At 41.9% G+C, this 21,982-nt stretch overlaps 1 protein-coding gene across 3 annotated transcripts in view; it reads left to right on the top strand.

Moving 5' to 3' along the window:
• The window catches only part of cyb5r4 (cytochrome b5 reductase 4), a 31,247-nt gene extending 9,804 nt beyond the window's left edge, over positions 1–21,443 (top strand). The window contains exons 6-16 of one of the 3 annotated variants that reach the window (XM_088326231.1): positions 953–1,031; positions 1,114–1,171; positions 1,340–1,433; positions 2,922–2,954; positions 4,027–4,145; positions 7,673–7,814; positions 10,526–10,672; positions 11,067–11,235; positions 11,372–11,458; positions 16,480–16,641; positions 19,842–21,443. In XM_088326231.1, coding sequence (XP_088182357.1) covers positions 953–1,031; positions 1,114–1,171; positions 1,340–1,433; positions 2,922–2,954; positions 4,027–4,145; positions 7,673–7,814; positions 10,526–10,672; positions 11,067–11,235; positions 11,372–11,458; positions 16,480–16,641; positions 19,842–19,896 — 1,145 coding nt within the window. In that variant the 3' untranslated portion in view covers positions 19,897–21,443. Of the gene's footprint in view, positions 1–952; positions 1,032–1,113; positions 1,172–1,339; positions 1,434–2,921; positions 2,955–4,026; positions 4,150–7,672; positions 7,815–10,525; positions 10,673–11,066; positions 11,236–11,371; positions 11,459–16,479; positions 16,642–19,841 lie in introns of all 3 variants that reach the window. The other 2 variants (XM_088326232.1, XM_088326230.1) reach the window with 2 other exon arrangements.
• The last annotated feature ends 539 nt before the right edge of the window (positions 21,444–21,982 follow it).

Below are 21,982 nucleotides of genomic sequence, written 5' to 3'. Positions count from 1 at the left end.
GGTGTTAACTAATTAAATGATTAATTTGAATTTAATTGTTTTTATTGTCATTGATATCAACGTTGTGAAACATTGTATGCAACTGGATAGACATGGCACTCCAGGCTAAATATGTAATAAAGACAAATAAGATAAAAAAGAATGTCACAGGAAAAATATTTACAAAGTAGTGCTGAAAGACTGGCCCAAGTTAGGATAATTGTACAATAAGAATAATGCACCGTAATAGTAGTGCAAGGAAAGGTCATGCAATAGGATTTAGCAGCAACAACAAAAAAATCCCAAGTAAGTCGCAATATTATTATTCAGTTTTATTATCAGTTTTGCACGCTTGTTTAGGGTGGTGATGGTCCTGGGGAAGAAACTGACCCTGAGCCAGTTAAAGGTCAAAGAGGTGGTGGGCAGGGTGAGAAGTCTTTTATAATGTTGATGGCTCTGCTCTGGTACCGCAAGCCGGCAATGTTCTCCAGACTGGGCAGAGAGCAGCCAATGATCTTCTGGGCTATGTAGATTACTTTCTAAAAATTTTTCCTGTCCGCTGCTATGCTCTATGCATACCACACGTTGACGCCGTATGTCAAAGTTTGTCTAAAAAACGGTCAATATGGTTACATTTTTAAGATGAAAAAAAAAATATATATAAATATTTTACATAGGTCAGAGCCATTACTGCAAAAATAACCATTTTCAGTTTATGTTGCCCACAATTGTTGGTACTCATGGCAGATTTATATAGTATTTGTTTTAAATAAACCTATTTTGGAGCGCAAAACTGCATACCAAATATATATTAAAAAACTAATTGTGTTTCAATGCAAATACATGGCTTTCTTCCCCTTTATATTAGTCTTATTTCTTGAAACTTGCATTGACAACCTAAGGGCACTCTGAAGGATTCTAGTTACAGTTCCATGTTACTTTTTTCTCACGCTTTGCCCTGCATCCCTTTCAGCAATAATACCATCCCCTGAGCCGGTCTTCACACCTCCCAACCAAGTGACTCCTCTGCCCATCAAAGACTCACAACCTCGGTATCATAAGACTCCCAGTACAAAGAATCCAATACAAAAATATGACAATTTTATTCTTACCTCAGACTCATCTCTGTTACAGGTACGACTGGTTCCAAACGGCGACAACCGTTCATCTGGTTATTTATACTCAAAGGAAGGTACTGTAATTCAACATAGATTTTGAACATTACGCAATTGAGAGTGAAAATCTTTTTGTAACAGGTTGTTTTTGAGATCAGTTATTAAAGGGATAGTATGTTTGTGCTCTTATTGTGGACACAGTAATTCATTTTTGGAATCCTGCATTATTTTGACGTTGCCCTCAGTTACCAAGCTCTGGCTGTACTGTCATCGATCTGGATGCTGGCGTTCTACGAGTTGAAGTGCTCCTCGGAAAAATGTCCTACATGCTACATTTACGTGAGTGGATATGGCAGTTTAGAAATGTGTATTTTTGCTCATACAGTATGTCATAGAAGTGAGTACTCCCCCCAGATTTCTTCTGAGATTTCATTATAATGTTCAATAGAATAACACTGAAGAAACCTCACTTCGACACAATGAAATGAAGTCTGTGTAACGCTTATATAGCAGTGTAAATGTATTTTACCCCCTAAAAAAACACAATATAAAGCCATCAGTAGATAAATCCCTGGCAACAAAAGTGTGTACACCTCAAAAACATTACACCCCTAAATGTCAAAACAAAGCATTGCTTGTGATTTTCCCTCCAAAATACCAGGAGACTTACTAGGCCTCAGGTGTGAACAAGGAGCAGGTGTGTTCAATTTGTAGTGCAGCTCTCACCCGCTGTCATACTGCTCACTGAAACTCCTAAGATGGCGCACCATCGTTAGCAACTCTCTGGAAACCTTGAATATGAATTGTAGCACTACATAAGACTGGCCAAGGCTACAAGAAGATTGGCAACATTTATTTGGCACAGAGGGTGTGAAGCAGTTGTTGCGGCAACCAGATGAGGAATACAAAAATGTTTGTGTCGTGCCTATAGTCAAACATGGTGGTCGGAATGTCATGATTTGGGGCTGCATGAGTGAGAATGGAGTTTGGGATTCGCATTTCATTGAGGGAAACATGAACTAAAGCATTGCACTCTGAAATACTAGACCAGAGAATGGTTTTTGCCCTCTGTAACCTGGATTGCAGGGTAGTGTTCCAGCAGGACAATAACCCAAAACACACCTCTAAGATGACCAAGGCTTTTCTAAAGAGACTAAGGGTAAAAGTGATCAACTGACTTAGCATTTTTCTCCATAACTAAACCCAATAGAACATCTTTGGGGAATCATTGGAGAAGCACAAGATCTCGAATATCCCCCAGCTCAGTAGTGTTGTCATGGAGGATTGGAAGAGCATTCCAGTGGCAATTTGTGAGACTGGTGAAATTAATGGCCAGTAGTATTTTTCTGCAAAATCATTTTGGGCACACAAAACGGTGAACTTCAGGAACTTTTACTTTAGGGTGTACTCACTTTTTTTTACAAGAGTGTGGTGTCGTGTAATACACTCCCCTTCCTGCGGTGTCACTGTATACTAATGTGCAGCCTTGTACTTGTGCTTGAGAACTACCGAGGAAGAAGTTAAGAAAACACTCTATGAATGTACCGTCTGTGCCTGTCTCTGAATCCTACTACAACCCTACTACATACACAACAAAGAGGTTTATCTACTAATGGCTATATTTTGAGTTTTTTGAGAGGGTAAATAAATTCACACTGCTTTATAAGCTTTACACAGACTACCTTCCGTTGTGTTGTTTCTTCAGGTTTGTTCAATTAAACATTAAAATGAAATATCTGCAGAAATGTGAGGGGTGTACTCACTTTTGTGACATACTGTTGTCTCATAGATTTGTTGTCAAGCCTTGTCTATTTTTTTGTTATTCAGGTCTTTCAAAAAGTGTTGTTGAAGACGTGTCTGGTAAGTTGATAAAATAAGATCTGAGCTTTTATAGCACAATTGAAAACTTTGCATAAGAGTTCATTTAGGATTGTGCAGTTTGCATGTTATGCGAGTTCCCGGTTTATGAAAATGTACACATGAGTGTTTGTCGTTTTTAAATTTGCTATCGTGTCTTGTAATTATTAAAATTCTTAATTTATGGTATGAATCCATTATTGACATTTTTCTATAGCTACATTCAAAAAGCTACTCACCTGTGTAACTGAAGGAAAATGTATTTTAGGGGAGAGCTTAGTATATCTGATCTGGTATAATTTCTCTTAGCTTCATTGCTCCTTTTTATTGTGCATGTGTGTGTTTGTACTTGTGCTCTTTACTATAAATTGTCATAGAACTTTGGCCATTCCAACATATTTTTGACTCCTAGCTGACTCAAGTAGTCAGGAAACCAGCAGAGGTGAAAGGCATGTAGCAGTGTGATACCAGACTCTATCCTCATCACCTGTGTTTCTGCAAATTGTGAACAATCATTTTGCACACCATTATATTTTATGTCACAGTAGTCCCTCGTTTCTTCTGCAAAAGTAGTGTTACAACAAGAGCCCGTGAATGATGAAATCCATCAAGTATTAATGCATTTTTTATTTTTACAATTTTTATTCAACTAAATATACTACAATAAATGGCGGCAAATTTACAAAATTATTATACGGGCCCGAATGTACAACATTGAATAACATATAAGAGTACAGTATACTTTACCAGCAAACCTTGTTAAAACAAAACTATTGACTACGATCTTTGAGACTGATTAGCCAATGAGAATGTAGATCCCACTGGAAATCTGTTAATAATGAAATCGTTATACTGAGGGATTACTACATTCCTAAATTAACAATAATAGTTTGACCAAAGCTTTATACTGTAAATGAAAACTCATAGACCCTAATTTACCGTAAAAAATCTTTGATTTAGCAAATCTGTGTTTAAGGAGCAGAGATACAGCGGGGGAAGACTGAGAAAGATTTTATCGACTATATTTGGCTTATAATAAATCAATTCTTGTTTTTTTTTCTTTTATTGCCAACAGCTTACACTGCCTTTACCGTGGGAAAAATCCAGGTGACCCTCAACAAGCTTGGAGAAGGAAAATGGTCAGGCTTGGGCCAACCATTGGAGTTCCACAATACATTTCTAAGCAAAAAAGACAGAGGTGAGCTTCAAATTCATAAAAGCTCTTAAACATTTGCCATTTGATCACCGACCACATTGGACGCCACATTCACAACATCAGACATTACATATGTTTTAGGGCCAAGTTGAGTTTAGCCCACCAGACAAACGAAACCGTGCGCAACACCATCAGGGGGTACATTGGACCCTACGAACAACTGTTGTCAACTGTGCGTAGACGGAAACTTCAGTGGTACGGTCACGTCACAAGATCGTCGGGAATGGCCATGATAATTCTCCAGGGAACAATCCAATAGGGCAGGAGGAGAGGAAGACCAAAAAAAGAACCGGGCCGACAACATTAAAAAAATTGACTGGTGCCATCTTTGCCTCGACCCAAAAACAGACCTGGGACCGTCAACTGCGGAGAAGGCTGTCCAGAGTTGCGTTCTTATTGGTGCTCTGACGACCCATGCGGTTAAGGCAGGGGTGTCAAACTCATTTTAACTCGGGGGCCACACGATAAAACAAACATTCTGTCGGGGGCCGGACTAGTAGATTAAAGAGAAAGAAAAAGAGAGATAAAGAAATAAGAGAAAGAGGGAGGGAAAAGGAGAGAGGGCGGAACAAAAAAAGAAAAAGAGAGAGAGGGAGAGAGCATGAGAAACAAAAGAAAAAAAGGTGGGGGGAAAAGAAAGGGAGAGGAAGAAAGAAATCCAAAGAGAAATAGAAAGACAGGAGAGAAATGAGAAAAGAAAGCATGAAGGGTATGAAGAGAAAAAGAGAAAAGGAAAAAAGGAAGTTAGAGCAAAAGAGGTTAAACGACAGAGAGAGAAAGAGACAAAGAGCAACAAAGCACAGAGAGACACAGAGAGTGAAAGAGACAGAGACAGAGTGGGAAAAAAGGGGTGGAAAATAAAGCGAGAGAGAGAGAGAAATACAACTACAGGGTCTTTGTCAGAGGCACCTGGCTTTGGCAACATCAAGTTGACATATTTCAACCTGCAGCTTGTTTTTCTCTTGCGTTTCTCTGAGTGTTGTCTCGCGGGCCGGATTTAATCCCTTAGCGGGCCTGATCTGGCCCGCGGGCTGCCTGTTTGACACCTGTGGGTTAAGGGAAACATGATCAAGTCATGTTTATTTGTATAGCCCTTAATCACAAGACGTCTCAAAGGGCTGTACAGATTATTATTACACCATCCCGTGATCTAAAACCTACATGAGGGCAAGGAAAAACTCAAAAACCTCAGCATGAGGAAAATGAAGAAACCTTAAGAAGGTAATCCCGCAGACTGGGACAGCATATGGTGAATTTTTGCAATGTTGGAAATATGGAAAAAAGCTGTTCTAGTAATATTCTTAGCGTACAACTGGACGGACCGATTAGGCTATTGAAAGGTACAGTTGAGTGTCATCTGCATAGTAATGGAAACGGATGTGATACGAACGAGAAATACTACCTACCGGAAGCAATGACAATAAAGGTATATTCTATTCTATTCTATTCTATTCATATCAATGCTGAAAAGAAGGGGACCAAGTTCTGAGGAGTGTTAATTTGACTACTAAAGGTTACTGCATTGTGTTGGAAAACGAGTGCTAAAAAGAACAAGGAAGAATACAAACTACAGAGACTCAGTTACCAAAGGGCACCATTTTTCTCATAATTATTTTTCCCAGCTATTTGTGAGGTATTTGGTTTTCGGGTACCGGTAACAGCAAGATGGCTGACAATTATGCCAGCTCCCTATAGGTGAGACTCAAGTTTTGTAAAATAAATGCACATATATTTGAAATACAGACGTTTTTAATGATAGTTTTTTTTTAATGAATGAAATCATTTACCACTAAGGAGATCGTAATACACACCGCCCCTTTAAGTGATATACTTTAAACGTTTGCACACCCATGTTTTTGTAATAATAAAAAAGAAATCAATTAATTTCAAACATGAATTCAAAGTAAAGCTGCACGGCAACGCAGTGTTTAGCGTGTGTGCAGCACAGTTCTGGGGTCATGAGATCGAACCTCCTGTGTGGAGTTTGCATGTTCTCCCCGTGCTTGCGTTGGTTTCCTCCAGGCTCTCCGGTTTCCTCCTACATGCATGTCAGGTTATTTGGCCGGATCAGATTGTCCCGAGGTGTGAATGGGCGAGTGAGTTGTCTGTACCTGTGTGCCCTGCAACTGGCTGGAAACCAGTTCAGGGTGTCCCCTTCCTACTGCCTGAAGATAGCTGGGATGGGCTCCAGCACCCCCGTGACCCTATTAAGGATAAGCGGTGCAGATGATGGATGGATGGATGGATCTAAAGTATAATCCCAAAGGGACAGTGCGTAATATTTAGTGCCTCTTAGTGCTATAAAAACTTTAATTCAGCAACAAAAACATTGATTTGAATACGAGGCTAAAATACGTGAACCATCATACCAATGTTAGTTTTAATGAAAAACCATAGGTCGAGAAATTTGTATTTATTTTTGTTGTGGAATCCCACCTAGTAGTCGCCGCCATGTTTGTTTTGCGTCTTGCTCTATGGGAATGTTTTTTCGTTCACATTAGACAACAGCGCTTTTGAGTGCAGTGTTTTTCAACTTTTTGTGCCAATGCACACTTCCTTTAAGAAAATAATCTCGGGGCACACTGTATGTTTAAAAGATAATTGCCAGAAAGTCTCATGCTGGCGGCACAGCAGCTGGAGTATTAGCACCCAGCCCCACGTTGCAGAGGTTCAGGGTTCAAGTCCAGCTACTGCAACCTCCCCGTGCAAAGTATGCAGGTTCTCCCCGTGCCTGCGTGGGTTTCCACCGGGCACTCCGAGGTTCCAAAAACATGCATGTCAGGTGAATTGGCCGGTCCAAATTGTCCCTAAGTGTGAATGAACGAGTGAGTTGTCTGTCTCTGGCTGGCAACCAGTTCAGGGTGTCCCCTGCCCACTGCCTGAGGACAGCTGAGATGGGCTCCAGCACCCCCGCAGCCCTACTGAGGTTAAGCGTTGCAGATAATGGATGGATGGAGTTTCATGCTTTCTTTTTAAGTTTAAATTAAGAGTCTAAAGTTGGTTTTATTGTTGTGTGGTCACCATGGCCTCGAATATAATCCAGGTTACCCATTGTGGTTAATAATTTTGTGTGTAATCTTATTTTATTTTCAACTTTACCTATATTCTTTTAAACTTGTTTTTAATTCTTAGAACTTAAAATGAGCAAAATGATCATTGCACGGCAATCTTTAACAACTTTGTATAAAAAAATGTTTTAAAGATACTGTATGTCTCTGTACTACCAAAAAGAAAAAAATGTGTCATGTGCTGCCACCTTCTGATATTGATGAATGTTACTGTTACTGATTACTGGCAGAAAGGAATGGCATGAAAAATAGAATAATAATATTCGGCAATTTCCTGCACTGTACAGTTGAAAGTCTCATGGCACTCGTGCGTGCCCCTGGTTGAAAAACACTGATCTAGTGGTCAAATATTACACACTGTGACTTTAACAACTGAACAAAATGTTTTTTATGATTTACAACTAATATTGAAACTGTTTTTTTTTTTTTTTTTTGCAGCGCTTTTCTTCCGAGATTGCGTGTTGGTATCAAAGAAGGAGGTGACCCATAACACGCATGTGTTCCAGTTCCGACTCCCGCGTGGGACTATCATGCACGTCCCTGTTGGGAAACACGTCTACCTCAAATCCTGTATTCAAGGTAACAACTACATTACTAGAAGAGATATGTGATGCCCAAAAAACCCATCTTAGTATAGTGCATGAGATACCACATGGCAGCATTTAGTGGTAACCGATATCAAGCAAAACATTTACAATAAACAGTCATAATTGCCCCAAATTCAGCAATGACGACTCCACATACAGTGGGGCAAATCAGTAGTCAACCACCAATTGTGCAAGTTCACCTGTTGGAAAGGTTAGATAGGCCCTGTAATTATCATCATGGGTAAAACTCGACCATGAGGGACAGTATGTGGAAAAAAACACAGAAAGTCATTGTGTTTTGATTTTTAAAGACTGTACTATCAAATTTGAGTGGGGAATAAGTATTTGGTCATTGACAAGAAAGATTTCTGGCTGTCAAAGAGGTCTAACTTTTTCTAATGAGGTTCAACGAGGCTCTGCTCATTATCTATATTATTGGCACCAGTTTTAACTTATCGGTACTAAAAGATGCCCGTCCACAACCTCAGTCAGTCACACTCCTAACGCCCTTATGGCTAAGACCAAAGAGTTGTGGATGGACACCAGAAACGAAATTGTCGACCTGCATCAGGCTGGGAAGACTGAGTAAAGAAATCAACTTTGAGAGCAATTATTCGAAAATGGACGCCATACAAGATGATATGCCTCGATCTGGGGCTACTTGCAAGATCTCACCCCGTGGCGTCAATATGATTACAAGAACGATGAGCAAAACCTCAAAACCACACTTGTGGACCTTGTAAATGACTTATAGAGAGCTGGGACCACAGTAATAAAGGACAGTCAGTAACACAATACGCCCCCAGGGACTCAAATCCTGCACTGCCAGATGTGTCCCCCGGGTGCTGCCAGTACACCTTGTAAGGAGTTTTGCTTTAATTTGATTGTTTTTAGGTCTTGGGAATTATTCTTTATTGGAGCAGTTACCAAATGTGTCAATAGCTGACACCAGTGGTTCACCATAAAGTTTTGTTGGATCAGTCTCATAATCTAGGAGCAAACTAATTTAGCTTGTCATTTTTTTTTACTTACAGTTCATGAATTTGAGAATAATGAATCATATGAAAAGATTGAAAGCCAAGACGCGCGTTTTTTTTTTAAATACCAAAAGGAAGATTTACTCAACATAGTCAAATCCAACAGAAGGACAAACGTTGCAATCAGGCACATTGGCTGTGTGGTGAATTCTATCGTTATCGGGAGGAAAAAAAGACCACAGAACGGAAGACCAAGCCGACCGGGGGGAGGGTTTAAAACTGATGGCGAGCGTCTGGCACGTGGGGAATTGGGAGAGAATTAAAAAAAAAAAACATATAAAGGGATCGGGATTTCTACTTGTATAGGGTTAATTTGGGATATTAATTCGTACAGGCTATTTAGCTAAAGTTCCCCAGCCCACAGAACCAAACGGCAAAGAGTTGAAAATCAAACCGTCAACTTGACGTCTTGAAATTTCACGTCTCGGTTGGAACTCGACGAAGATGGCACTCGGGGTCACAGTGCGAGACCAAGTGCTGTTAAAAGGATCCTTCGTCCATATGGCATTTGTGGAAACTCCCGGCCCGCAGTTCCCTTCAAGGGTGTGATTCAGCGGAAAGCTGACAATTTAACGGTGGGTTTCAGGGGTGAACCGTTTTCTAGATAAGGGGGAAAAAACCTCACCCCCAAATTGTTTCAAAGACAATTGGAGGCATAAAACGAAATAGCTAGTAGTATGAATATCCTATCCCGACACATTATTAACAAGTAGCATCGTTTGTCACGATTCATACAAAGTCATTCATGAATGTTTCAATTACAATCACAAACTTCATGACTTTATTGTCATCCACTGCAGATTTGTGGTCACTGTGGGGGGACCTGGGTACGTCCGGGAACTGTCCACCAGGGGGCGCAGTCTTTACACCCATCCCAAAGGCCTGAGTTCTTTCACCTCGGTGATATGCGAATGTTCAGCTCATTCTGTGGTGCTAACAAAAAAAAAACGCACAACCGAAACGGTGCACGGAAAAAATAAAAGGAAACATAGTCATGACGAAACGAAGGCATGAATAGTCCCATAATCCAGTGGAAACAACAAGGAGAGTCTTTGAAAAGAAAAGGGGAAAGGTCTTTCGTGTCTGCGGCAACGGGGTCAACAAAGATGGGATGAAGCTTATAAGAAGACCAACTCTGGTTTGGAGGAAAAGGAGGATTGAGTTGTCGTCATTGTGGTGGGTTTATTTGCTCCAACGTCCAGGCCTGTCTGCGGTTAGCAAGAGAGGATTTGGATGATATAGAAGATGATTAGGAGACTGACTGTGTTGTGATTAGATGAAACCAAAATACAACTTTTTGGTAGAAACACAGGAGCCTGTGCTTGTAGGTGAAATAATACTGAATTGCATCCAAAGAAGACTATATCCACTGTGAAGCATGGGGGTGGAAACATCATGCTTTTGTGCTGTTTTTCTACGAAGGATGACTGATCTGCTTTAAGGACATAATAAATGGGGCCATCGAGAGTGAGTGGAAATCTCCTTCCATCAGAATGGGCATTGAAGATGAGACGTGGCTAGGTCTTTCAGTATGCCAATTAGCAAGCGAGACTTTTGATTAAAATGACATGACTTTATATCTGAATTGTTTTACAGCAAATTTAACAGAAATACGCTTTCGGTCTTGATTTTAAAATAGAACTCTAAACGCTTGTGCTTTATACAGACACAGAAGTGGTACGGCCATACACACCAGTGGACCAGAATCTTTCAGTTAGCCCGAAGACCAGCTCAGAAAAAACTGACCTCTACCTCATGATTAAGGTTTATCCTGATGGTGTGCTGACTCAACATCTCAACAGTCTATGCATTGGTGAGTCAAAAATGTGATTCGAATTTGCGCTTAGATTTAAATAAATTATTATCATTTCTTTTTAAAATATCTCTAGGATTACTGCCGACAGAAATTTGAAACCTCTTGTGAGTGATAAATATGCAAAAAATGGCTTTGTTACATCCAGGACAATCCATAGAATCTAACTGTGTAGTAAAAATTTACTCCACACACACATTAATGCCGACAGATAAATAGGAATCCTCCTTTGTTCGACGTTGCTTTTTGTAATTTGTTCGTCTCGCCTCATTATTTCAGTTTACAAATAAACACTCGTGAAATTGTTACCCATACAGTAGTTGGCGCTCCCCTTTTCCATGATGACGAGCTGTTCCCTGGCAAAAGTTTGATTTTTTTTTTTTTTTTTACTTAGTTTGCTCTCATTTTGAAGGTGATCATGTACCAGTCAGCAGTCCAGAAGGCACTTTCAGTCTTCGTCCCCTTCGCGACACAATACTTCTCTACCTTCTAGCAGCAGGCACTGGATTCACTCCAATGGCTCGTCTTATTATAGTGGCTCTGCAGGAAATTGCCACTATCAGGTACATGTCAACAACAGCCACCAAAAAATGTTTTCAGTCAGCAAAAATACTCAATCCATATAACTGCTTTCTGGTAGTTCTGACCATATTCCCTCGCAATCTGTGTATCAAGTTGTGACTACATTTACGTTTTCAGAAAAACCCAGTTGCTGTTTTTCAACCGACGAGAAGAGGACATTCTGTGGCGGCAGGAACTTCAAGAACTTGCCATTAATGACGAAAGGTAACTGTTCAGTTGGTGGTTTAGTAATGTCAGGTTCATTGAGACATTTTTGTACCAAACCTTCTATTTTACTTGGGAGGCCCCTAGTTGCATCTGTGTCTCCTAGATTGGGGTGTGGGGGGAGTATACCATACGCAACTCGGAGACATGGCAAACTTGTCTTATCTCTGGCTAACATGAGAAAACTGTTAACAAAATAGCCAACATTACTATTAAAACTCAAGGTAACATAATACACAAATATTAATAATAAGCAAACGTGAAATAACTATCTGATGATTATTCCCACGAGTTGACACTCAAAATAAGAGAGAAGACATCAATGGATTGTCAACTAGCAAGGGAAAGCCCCCAGAAAACAAATTAAAAATTTCTGCTTGTTTACTTTTTAGTCCACTTGCTACACAATACAGTGACTTCTAGCGGTAACATATGACACACTTTCACTTTTAAGGGTGTGGAAATTAAACAAAAGTCATGTTTATTTGTATAACCCTTAATTAGCCGGTAGTGACAATGATGTAAACATTGCATAATAGTAAAAACACTGCACAATAATGGTCAAAATAACTAACTGGGATCCTATGCTATCTCCTTTGCAGGTGTCTAAAATTAAAAACAGAAAACAATTATCAGTAACCGAGCAAAAGCCATTGACCCAGTTTGTTGTTACATATTGATTGATTGATTATTGCTCCAGCGAAGGTCGGGGGGTCCCGTCCCTGTGCGTTGAGCCGACCAGATGAACCAGGTTTTTCCAATGCTGGCGGTCTTGTGCCAGCTGTTCTGCATCCTCTACAGCAACTCCGTGTTGTTGGAGGTCGCCCGCAATGACGTCAAGCCATCGAGTGCGGGGTTTCCCTCGTGGTCGTCTCCAGCCTGCTGCCTTTGGGTCAAACTGGAGAATGGCTCGTGTCGGATGGTCTGGTGGTAGACGGAGGACATGGCCAAACCAGCGGGTGCGGCGTTGTGCGACCAAGGAAGATGCTCGGGGCTGGCACGTGCGGGCTCTGAGCTCTTTATTGGAGACTCGCTGGGGCCACCTGATGTTCTTGATGGTTCTGAGAGCCCTGCTATCAAAACCGTCGATTCTTGTGGCCAGGGTGTCGTTCAGGGGCCATGTTTCTGAGCCATAAAGCAGGATAGAGAGAACGGCGAGGTTGTAAATGCGGAGCTTCGTCTTGCGTGCGATGGTCTGGTGCTGCCAGAGTGGTTTCCAGAGAGACTGCAGAGCAGATGCTGCCAGGGCTCTTCTGCGGAGAATCTCTGGTTTTAGGTCCCCATTGTGTGTCACCATGGACCACAGATACAAAGCTCTTGACAGGCTCTACGATGTCGCTACCAATTTGGATGGGAGGTGGATCTGGTCCATCACCAACATACATGAACTTGGTTTTCGTCCAACTCACTTGGAGGCCAAGCTGCGCTGCCTCTTCGCTGTAAATGCCCAGAGCGTCTCTCAGCTGGCTGTAGGAAGTGCTGAGCATGATGGTGTCGTCAGCATACTCCAGGTCAGTCAGGTGGTAGTTGCCGAAAGACACTCCGGGGATGCGCTCACTAACCCTGAACATCAGATGGTCGATGATGCAATTAAAAAGGTCGGGAGCAGCCACGCAGCCTTGACGAACGCCGCTGGAGATAGTAAACCAGTCGGAGTCAATGCCGTTGATACGGACACAGCTCTCTGCGTTGCTGTAGAGTAGCTTGAACAGGGCTATGATCTTGGGTGGTGCTCCGAGAGCTTGGAGGATGTTCCACAGTGAAGAGTGGCAGACGGTGTCAAAGGCGGCCTTCAGATCAATGAATCCGATATATAGATGGCGATCTTTACGGAATTCACGGTTCTTCTCTATCAGCAAACGGACGGCAGAGATGTGGTCCGTTGTGGAGCGGTTGGGCATAAAGCCAGCCTGCTGGGGACGGCGGCAGCTTCTGATTGCTGGAAGGGCACGGCTGAGCAAGATCCTGGTAAAGACCTTGCCCGGGATGGAGAGTAAGGTTATACCTCTGTGATTTCCACAGACAAGCCTGTAACCCTTGCATTTCCAGAAGGGCATGATGACTCCTCTGGTCCAGTCGGTGGGCAGCTGCTCCGATTCCCACACCTGGTTGAATAGGCAGGTTAGCCACTCCACCATGCCATCACCGCCGGCCTTGAGCATCTCGCCGGTAATGGCACAGATGCCGGGGGCTTTCTTGGTGTTCAGCTTCTTCAGAGCAGCTCTCACTTCCTCGGGTGTTACAGGGTCTGTGCAGCAGGCGTTGCTAGGAGGTGCTGTGTTTGCAGCCACTAGGGGGCTGGGATCAGCCGGGATGGTGCTGTGCTGCAAGAGGAGGCTAAAGTGCTCCTTCCAGCGCGCGAGACAGTTGGCTTCTGTCATGATGAGGTTGCCGTCTGAGTCTTTTACCAGGGCTGTCTTTATGTGTGGGCCGCTACGGGCTTGGCGTAGTAGACTGAATACGCGGCTCATGTTGTTGTTGTTGTTGGCCGCGGACTCAAGCTGTTGGGCTTCTGCCTGCCAAAACTTCTCCCTATCTTCAGCAATGGCCACATTGCGCAGGCGGTTCAGTCTCCGATACTCCGTGAGGTCGCCTCGGAGCCGGGCCTCACGCCGCTGGTCTATGATGTTTAGTGTCCTCTCTGATATCCAGGGCTTTCTCGGGGAGGATCGCGGGCGTCTGTGGACACTGTGAGCAGACTGGAGGACACTTTCCTTGAAGGCCGCCCAGCTTGTCAGGAGCCAGGGCATCGAGAGTGCGGCGGATGGAGCAACTGAAGTCTCTGGCGATGTTGGGGTCGCTGAGTCGGGAGGAGTCGGGGCGAGGCAGAGTCTTGTGCTGGTTGGCTCGGAGCTTTAGCTTGAGCTGGGCCACCAGCAGACGATGGTCTGTGTTGCCAAGCTGTGCTCCTCTGAACACCCGGCAGTTGGTTACAAACGACTTCCAGCGTCGTGATATCAGGATGTGGTCCAATGCCTTCCTGGTTCTGCCATCTGGGCTGTACCACGTCCAGTGATGGATGCATTTCCGGGGAAACCAGGTGTCAGCAACACAAAGGTTGTTTTGGTGGCAGAGGAGGAGGAGGCGGTTGCCATTGTCGTTTGTTGTGCTGTCAACGAAGGTGGTGCCGACAGGTGAGCTGGGGGACCGATCATTGCTGGATAGAGTGGCTTTGGCATCGGTGAGGATGATGGTGACGTCGTGTGGTGGGGCTTGGTCGACAGCCTGGTGGAGTTGGTCAAAGAACGCGTCCTTCGCATCCTCATCAGCGACATCGGTGGGGGCGTAGGCGATGATCACTGTCATCTTGCCGTGATGGTGGAGGAAGCGAGCAGACAGTAGTCTGTCGCTTATTGGTGTCCAGCTGATGAGGGACCTCCGGAGGGCTTTTGGAATGGCGAGAGCCACACCATAAAGGCCGGTCTGACTCTCGGGGCCACTCCAGATGTAGCAATGGTTGCCAGCTGTTGTTTCACCATTGCCTTGCCATCGTACTTCACAGAGCCCTGCCAGGGTGATGTTATAGCGACAGAGCTCTCTGGACAGCAGGGTGGCAGCTCCGGGGCGAAGGAGTGTCTGGACATTCCAGGTGGCGACACGGGTCTTACGACGAAGGTTGATCCGTACTCGTTGGTCGGGGGCAGGCTGGGGTCCGTTACCGTGTTGGTCAGTCCGGCTTCTTTCTCTGGTCAGTTTCGTAACAAAGGGGGTTTCTCCTGGGTGAGTTGTTAGCCCTCCGCAGGATAGTCGGTTGGTGGGGCTGCCACCTCACAGCGTACCGACACGCTGGGGTCTTTGTTTGTCTGGAACCTACCCCGGAGACCGGCCCGCCATGGGTGACCCTACCAGGAGCAAGCTCCTGACGGTATCGCTCTCCAGGGTCACTGGAACACGCAAGCTCCCTCGCCGCATCAAGGCCAGACCCATCCGAGGGGGGTTGTTACATATATGGCAAATAAATTAACAGTATATTGTGTTTTTTAAATTAAAAATATAATCAGAGCTTTTATTTTTTTCACCCAGATGAGGAGATAAACTTACATTTATGTCAAACGTTATGTCATGAAGTAAGGATCGACCAATATGGGTTTTTCTGGGACGATACCGATACGAGGGAGATATTTTGAGCAGTTTATCATTTGCTGCAAAAGCTTCAAAATTGGCGTAAGAAATTTGTAACAATAAAAAAATAAACATTTGTTCTAAATCCAAATAAAACTTTAACAGCTCACTGAAACCTTTGACAGTAAAAACAAAAAAAAAGCGAATTTCAACACCATATCTTTCACTTTCACATGAATAATAATCCCAAAACCAGTGAACTACTACGTACAATAAGACTACTATAGTACGCTATAAAAAGCCTACATGTGTACAACTAGTCTTGATCGGGAATATTATAGAGTTTAGCTACATTAGGTCACCTCCAGTGTTGGTGACGTTTGCATGAATATGTCTTCAAAAAGTCATTATTATATCAACCAAGATCGCGAACCAAGTGCACCGCTAAGAAGCTAAGGAAAAAAAACAAGTGCGCGTTCAAGTGAAAGGGAATCAGATTTTGCGGCTGAGTCGGAATTAGGCCAACACGGGTATCGTCTGCTTCCGCGTGTGTCGATATTTCAGTCAAGAGTGGTCACAAAGGAAGGTGGGGTGGTGAAGTGAAACAAAGAGGCTAATTGCAAATGTGAAAAATATTCAGGCCAGGCCTAACCCTCGCTCAGAATGCAGTCTGTGTCTTCGGGCAGTGCGGAGCAGGGACATCTTCCTCCTTCAGTGGCTCCGCCCCCAGTCACTTATCAAATCAGAAGGTGTGGGGTGGCTAGAATCGGAGACCGAAAGTAGGAGAGGGGAACAAAGGCTTGCTAGTTGCTTGCTGGTCTGCTTAATAGGCGCATCAAATAAGTTAAAAGGTCGATCAAAATCCCAGTCAATTTCCCAAATACCTGTGCCGTTGATCCGCCCCCCCGGTAATCGGTCCACCTCTATCATGACATTTTTTTTTCGTTGTGGCCGGTCAGGTTCCAGGTGGAGCACATCCTCTCGGAGCCATGCGAAAGCTGGACTGGTCGGACAGGCCGAGTGGACGAAGCCATCCTCAAGGAATTGCTCAGCAGGCCCGACGGCTCCAAATGCTACGTTTGTGTGTGCGGTCCCACTGCCTTTACAGAGCAGTCAGTCAGGTTGGTAACAAATGAAATCAATTACAGTGGCCCCTCTATAGATGAGATGAATTTGTTCCCGGATCAAGCTCGTATGCAGAATTTTTCGTGCCTCGAATTCATTTTCCCCATAAGAAATAACTGTAAACCGATTAATCCGTTCTTGGCCTCCAAAAGTCATCCATCCAACTTCCAAGGTAATAACCCGAAATAGCTATGAAACATGTTTTCCTGGACACTGAAAACACATTCAAATAGTAATGGAACATGGAAATCCAGTAATAAATTGAATCAAATATGAACCATCTAAAATGTGACTTTATTACTAGTACTTTCTATAGGAGTGGGAAGTTGCAAACGGAGGTGTATGCAGGCCGGCCCAAGCGTTCAGGGGGCCATAACTAAAACCACCCCTATGAGTTAATCATTTGCATAACTACTTTATTCAATCCATGTTCTACTCCGTCATTACGAATACACTTAAAATACTAGAGATATCTCTGTTGTAGTTGGATTGTACGGTAAATAAGACCAATGGAAGCAGACATTAGATTTCTAAATTTGCAGATTTTTTTTTTTTAATAATTGGCAGAGTGAGCAACTTCCCTTTCTGGCCACGCAGGAATCCTTACATAAAACCTTAGAGGTTACTCTGGATGTTTTATCTATTGTTTAAAATCTGAAATGGTAATAAATTTAAACACAAGAGCAGCCTCGGATTTATATACAATAAATATTAGAGTGAAACCGTACAATGTGGGATACTGAAATTCATCAAGGCAATCTAAAAGTAACAAAATAATCCAATTATTTAATGCAAACACAATCTACCTTTTGTAAGTGTTTTAAGTTAAATGCAACAAAAAATGTACAAATGTACTGAATTTAAAATCAAACACTTAATGGTGAGGTGCATGGTTTGAGGTCTCTTGAAAAGGTTCAAAATGAGATTTTCTCTATTAAGTATGTATTAACAATGCCCCACTGAGTTTAAATAGCCTCTATATATTTATTGTATCACGCCTCTCTGCTTTTCTTACTTTTATCATCGTGTTCTGGCCACTAAGCACATTATGCTGAAGGGAAGAAGGCGAGGGGCAAGAAGGTGGGCAGTGTAATGTCATGTGCGTGGTCATGCTTTTCTTTAATTGTAAGATGAAAATGGTAAGAGTCAGAAGAGGACTGTTTCAAACACAGTCCAAATGCCAACCCAAACCCCATAAAAGATCAACAATGAAGAGTTCAATCAAGCACATTTAAGGAATTTCTCATACTTGCACATGCAACAAAAGGAACTGCAATGCTGATTCCAGATAAAAGTTGCCATCAGCAAGTAGAATATTTGTGTTGCATACACTAGCTTTAACAAACTAAGCTGCGAATTTATTATGAGCACTCTTCATAGAAGAAGTCGACTGTCACTAACGAAGTTGTATGCATGGTGGTGGAGTAGTGAGGGATCAAGAGCAGACTGTTGATGATACTTAGATACTTACTGTACAGCTAAAACTAAAGTTCCTGCAATTTTAAACAAACTAAATTACAACCTTGGTTGGTTTTATAGCTTTTATGCAACTTTCTATTTCAATATTGTACAGATGGTAGATGACCGATCGTACTGCTTCACTATATCACTCACACGAACACCAGGCACATGTATGTCAAATTTACATCATCAATTTGACTTAATCCTCGTTTTTTCCCAAAGAAAACACATTTCTATTTCCCTTTTCATAACTCATGGCCAGGGTCACTACAAAGCAGCAAAAAAAGCTGCAATGCGATAAAACAAAACACCACAAGCGCACAGGATCAGGTCTGTAGAGTGGAAAATCACGTGATAAAACTGGGACAAACCGATGCTGCCGAGGAGCGGTTTTGACCAAGCAGACCTCTAGTGGTAGTGTCTGGAAATTATTTCCCTTGTATTTCGGGCAATATTTTTGCTCTATAGACATGTATCTGAAATAGCTCATATTCAGAAGGGCCACTGTGGGGTTTTTTTTGTATTTCAGAATTTTGGTTCAAGTTGTTCACAAGACTTTTTTAGATTGCTAGCTGCATATTCATGACAGCCTAGTTCACTAATCAAGATCTACCCATATGAAATATTTTAAAAATACTATTCATGCAACCCAATCTCTAACAGTAGTTTTAATTTGATGCGCTTTACAAATCTATCTGGTGCAATTTATATGTGAAAAATATTTTACTGATGACTACTTGTGAGAGTTTGCCATATAACCCGGTGCACCTTATACACTAACTAGTTTGGAACATACATTACATTTAAATTATTATGTTTATATTTCTTATAAATTTGAAAAATTCATTCTTTTGTATGATAATATTTATATCGTCTGGCAAGGTATATATATATATATATATAGATATACAATATTCTTACAGCATTAGCTTAAATGTCATATTCAAACAAAATCTTTAACTAAAATTACTAATTTGTAGAACCTGCGAAGCAGATAATTTTGCAACATGAGAATGCTACAAATTCGGTTTCAACCATCATCCTTTTTTTGTCTATTTGCAAAATTTGTAATGCGATGTTTTTGCAACAAGCCTGAAAGAAAGAAAAACACAAGAAAAGGCTTCGCAGCACACTGCACTAGTACTGGCACTTTTTAGGGATTTTTTCCAATACCATTAAAAAAAAAAAATCTGGTGTGAGTCATGAATTTTGTGGACCCAGAAATATATCGAAGTTTAAATATGCGATTTTTGATCTTGCGTGTTTTTGAGACTTATCTATAGGTGCTGTGTAAGAATTACTATTCACTACTGGGAAAGGCTACCTTCATTTTTTTCCCCAAATAGATGTCCAGAATTGATACTCAACCCTTGTCCTAATTCACATGTTATAGTACTCTCTTTAGGTGTACCATGCTCCGGTCCTCTTAAGGGTGATGACGCTTTATAGGACAGTGCCATATGAACTAATGCCCACTGCTGGTAATCACGAGGGTAAAATAAATGCAATAACAAAGCAAACCCCCCAGAGAGTGCTGTTGGTGCCATTTTTAAGCAAACTTGTTGAGTAGCACAACAATTCCTAGCATTTACAAGCACTTCCTTCAATCCTTGAAAACACACTAAAATGCTAGCATTTTCAAGGAGTTTAAGCACCATTACTGTTCAAAGAAAAATACTGTAAATGAAGTTCATACCTAGTTACTGAGCAGATGTTGATTGGAACTTTGTGTCAGGTTGGTGAAGCAGCTCGGCTTCATTGAAGAGGAGATTCACGCCTTCCAAGGTTGATGTGCTCAGCTAACCTGCAAAAGACTGCACGTGCCTTCCGCTGGCAATCAGACTGAACTCCATTATCCTTTGGTGTAACATTTGGAGGACATGTTTTGCACAAAAACACTGCCGTGCTATTCTTTTCCATTATCGTTTGAACAGAAGAAATGATGGACTGCCATCACCGTTCAATGAATACTTCCAAAAAGCACCAACACTTAGCATTAACAAACAAAATATCAGGTTTAGTGAGATTGTTTGACACTGTTTTAGATGTCCTACAATGTGTAATTATTACAAACTCATGTTTGCGTACTGCTTGGAATTCCAATGAAATTATATAGATCATTGTATGGCCAGAAAGTTTAAGGGGTGTGCATATTTTGTGCAAGATTCTCTAGCAGATGTGTCAAACTCATGGCCCAAGGGTCAAATGTGTCCCGTGAGAGCTTAATGGCATTATACAAGTGTATTGAATGACAATAAAAGCCATTCATTCATTCATTAAAATGCTTTTAATATCCAAGTCCAGAACGGTTTGAACAAAAACTATATTTCCCACAATGCCTGTTAAATGTCATACCTGCCAAATGATGACTATGCAGTATAGCTGTATTTCCACATTATTGTTGATGAGTGGAATTGAGAAATTAAAAATCTCCCAAATGTCTAAGATCAAAGGTTGTTTTGATATATTTTGTTTACCTTCAATCAAATCCAAATACGAACTACTTAATAAATGCCAAATTTGTATATGTGTGCGTATCTTTATGTAAAATGTAGGCTCCAAAAATTGTAATATTTTAAAAATATAAATAACTGTGGATTTAAGAGTCCTGAACAGGAAGGCCCATGCCCCATCTTTGCATATGTCTGATTGAAAATGGAATCCAAAAAGGCTTAACCAATTTTTCTAAAGAATTACACTCGCACTTTAGGCCTTTGTGAGTGTCTTAATCTGGGATCCATGTCAAGGCACCCCCAATAAGTACCAACAAGATCGATAAACATCTGCTTTCGTGTGGTCTCTAAAAGCCAAATTGGGTACTGCAGCTCCCAACCACTGCCCACTCCAAGCAGCAGAATTTAACAGGTCCAGCCATGCCAGGCCATGAAGGCTTGTCTATTATATATGTGTAGTGACACATTTTTATGCAAATGTATTATGTGTAAGTATTTTAACAGCCATAACAATAATTTGGCATAGGGTTAAAAGAAATTTAGTTACATTTATACGTAACCTCAGACCTTTTGAGGCCGGGTGTTGATTTGGTCCTTGGTTGAAATGAGTTTGACACTCCCGCACTATACAGGAAGCAAACTGTTTGGCATTCTGAATCAATTAATAGGAAGCATTTTGTCGTTTTGAAAACAAGATGGAAACGAGTGCAATGATAACTTATCAAGTACTGTATGCAAGCATTGAACTGGATCTGTGCAGGTGTTAGGTTGTTTCTATTCTTTGCAATTGCAATCGTGTCATAACATGTAACATATTTTTATATGGTAGAGAATTTCTACAAATGGTGTCAGTTGGTGCCCAATAAAACATTATGTCAAACTGACCATTTTTTTTTTGTGGCTGAACAGCTAAATCATGTGCCTATTGAAGGATTTTATACATATGACTATAAAAGATTTTACACAATTGAATACAAGTTACATTTATTGAGTGCGATGAAGATTTTCATCGAGTAGCCTTAAGTTCAATGACAGATCACGCTGATCCGAATGCGGAATGTTTTGTTTAGTTCTGTTGATAACAGGACTCTGAAGCAGGACGGCAGGCATTGTTTGGAGAAGTTGTTTTGGTTAATTCCAGACATCGCGGCGGTCCTCTCCGAGATGATGGAGCCATCGTGGGGGCTTCCTTGGCACGCCCATGGGAGGAGCGGCACACCAGCTTGCGGAAAAACGTGGGCCGGGAGGAAAAGGCGGAAGAAGATCGAGAGAGAGGCGGCTTGACAGAGCCTCCGACGACACTAATTCGGCCGTATTCGATGGAGTTCACTTAGTTAAATTGTTTAAGAAATTAAGTCTGCCCACGTGTAGAAATGCCGGTCTCTTGTCCATCTTTTCCATCAAGAAACGAGCGAGCATTGTT

This window comes from Urocampus carinirostris, chromosome 2 (genome assembly GCF_059441175.1).
Source record: "Urocampus carinirostris isolate Australia breed hairy pipefish chromosome 2, RoL_Ucar_1.0, whole genome shotgun sequence".
In the NCBI taxonomy this organism is placed as follows: domain Eukaryota; kingdom Metazoa; phylum Chordata; class Actinopteri; order Syngnathiformes; family Syngnathidae; genus Urocampus; species Urocampus carinirostris.
This window is presented reverse-complemented; position numbering and strand designations above follow the sequence as displayed.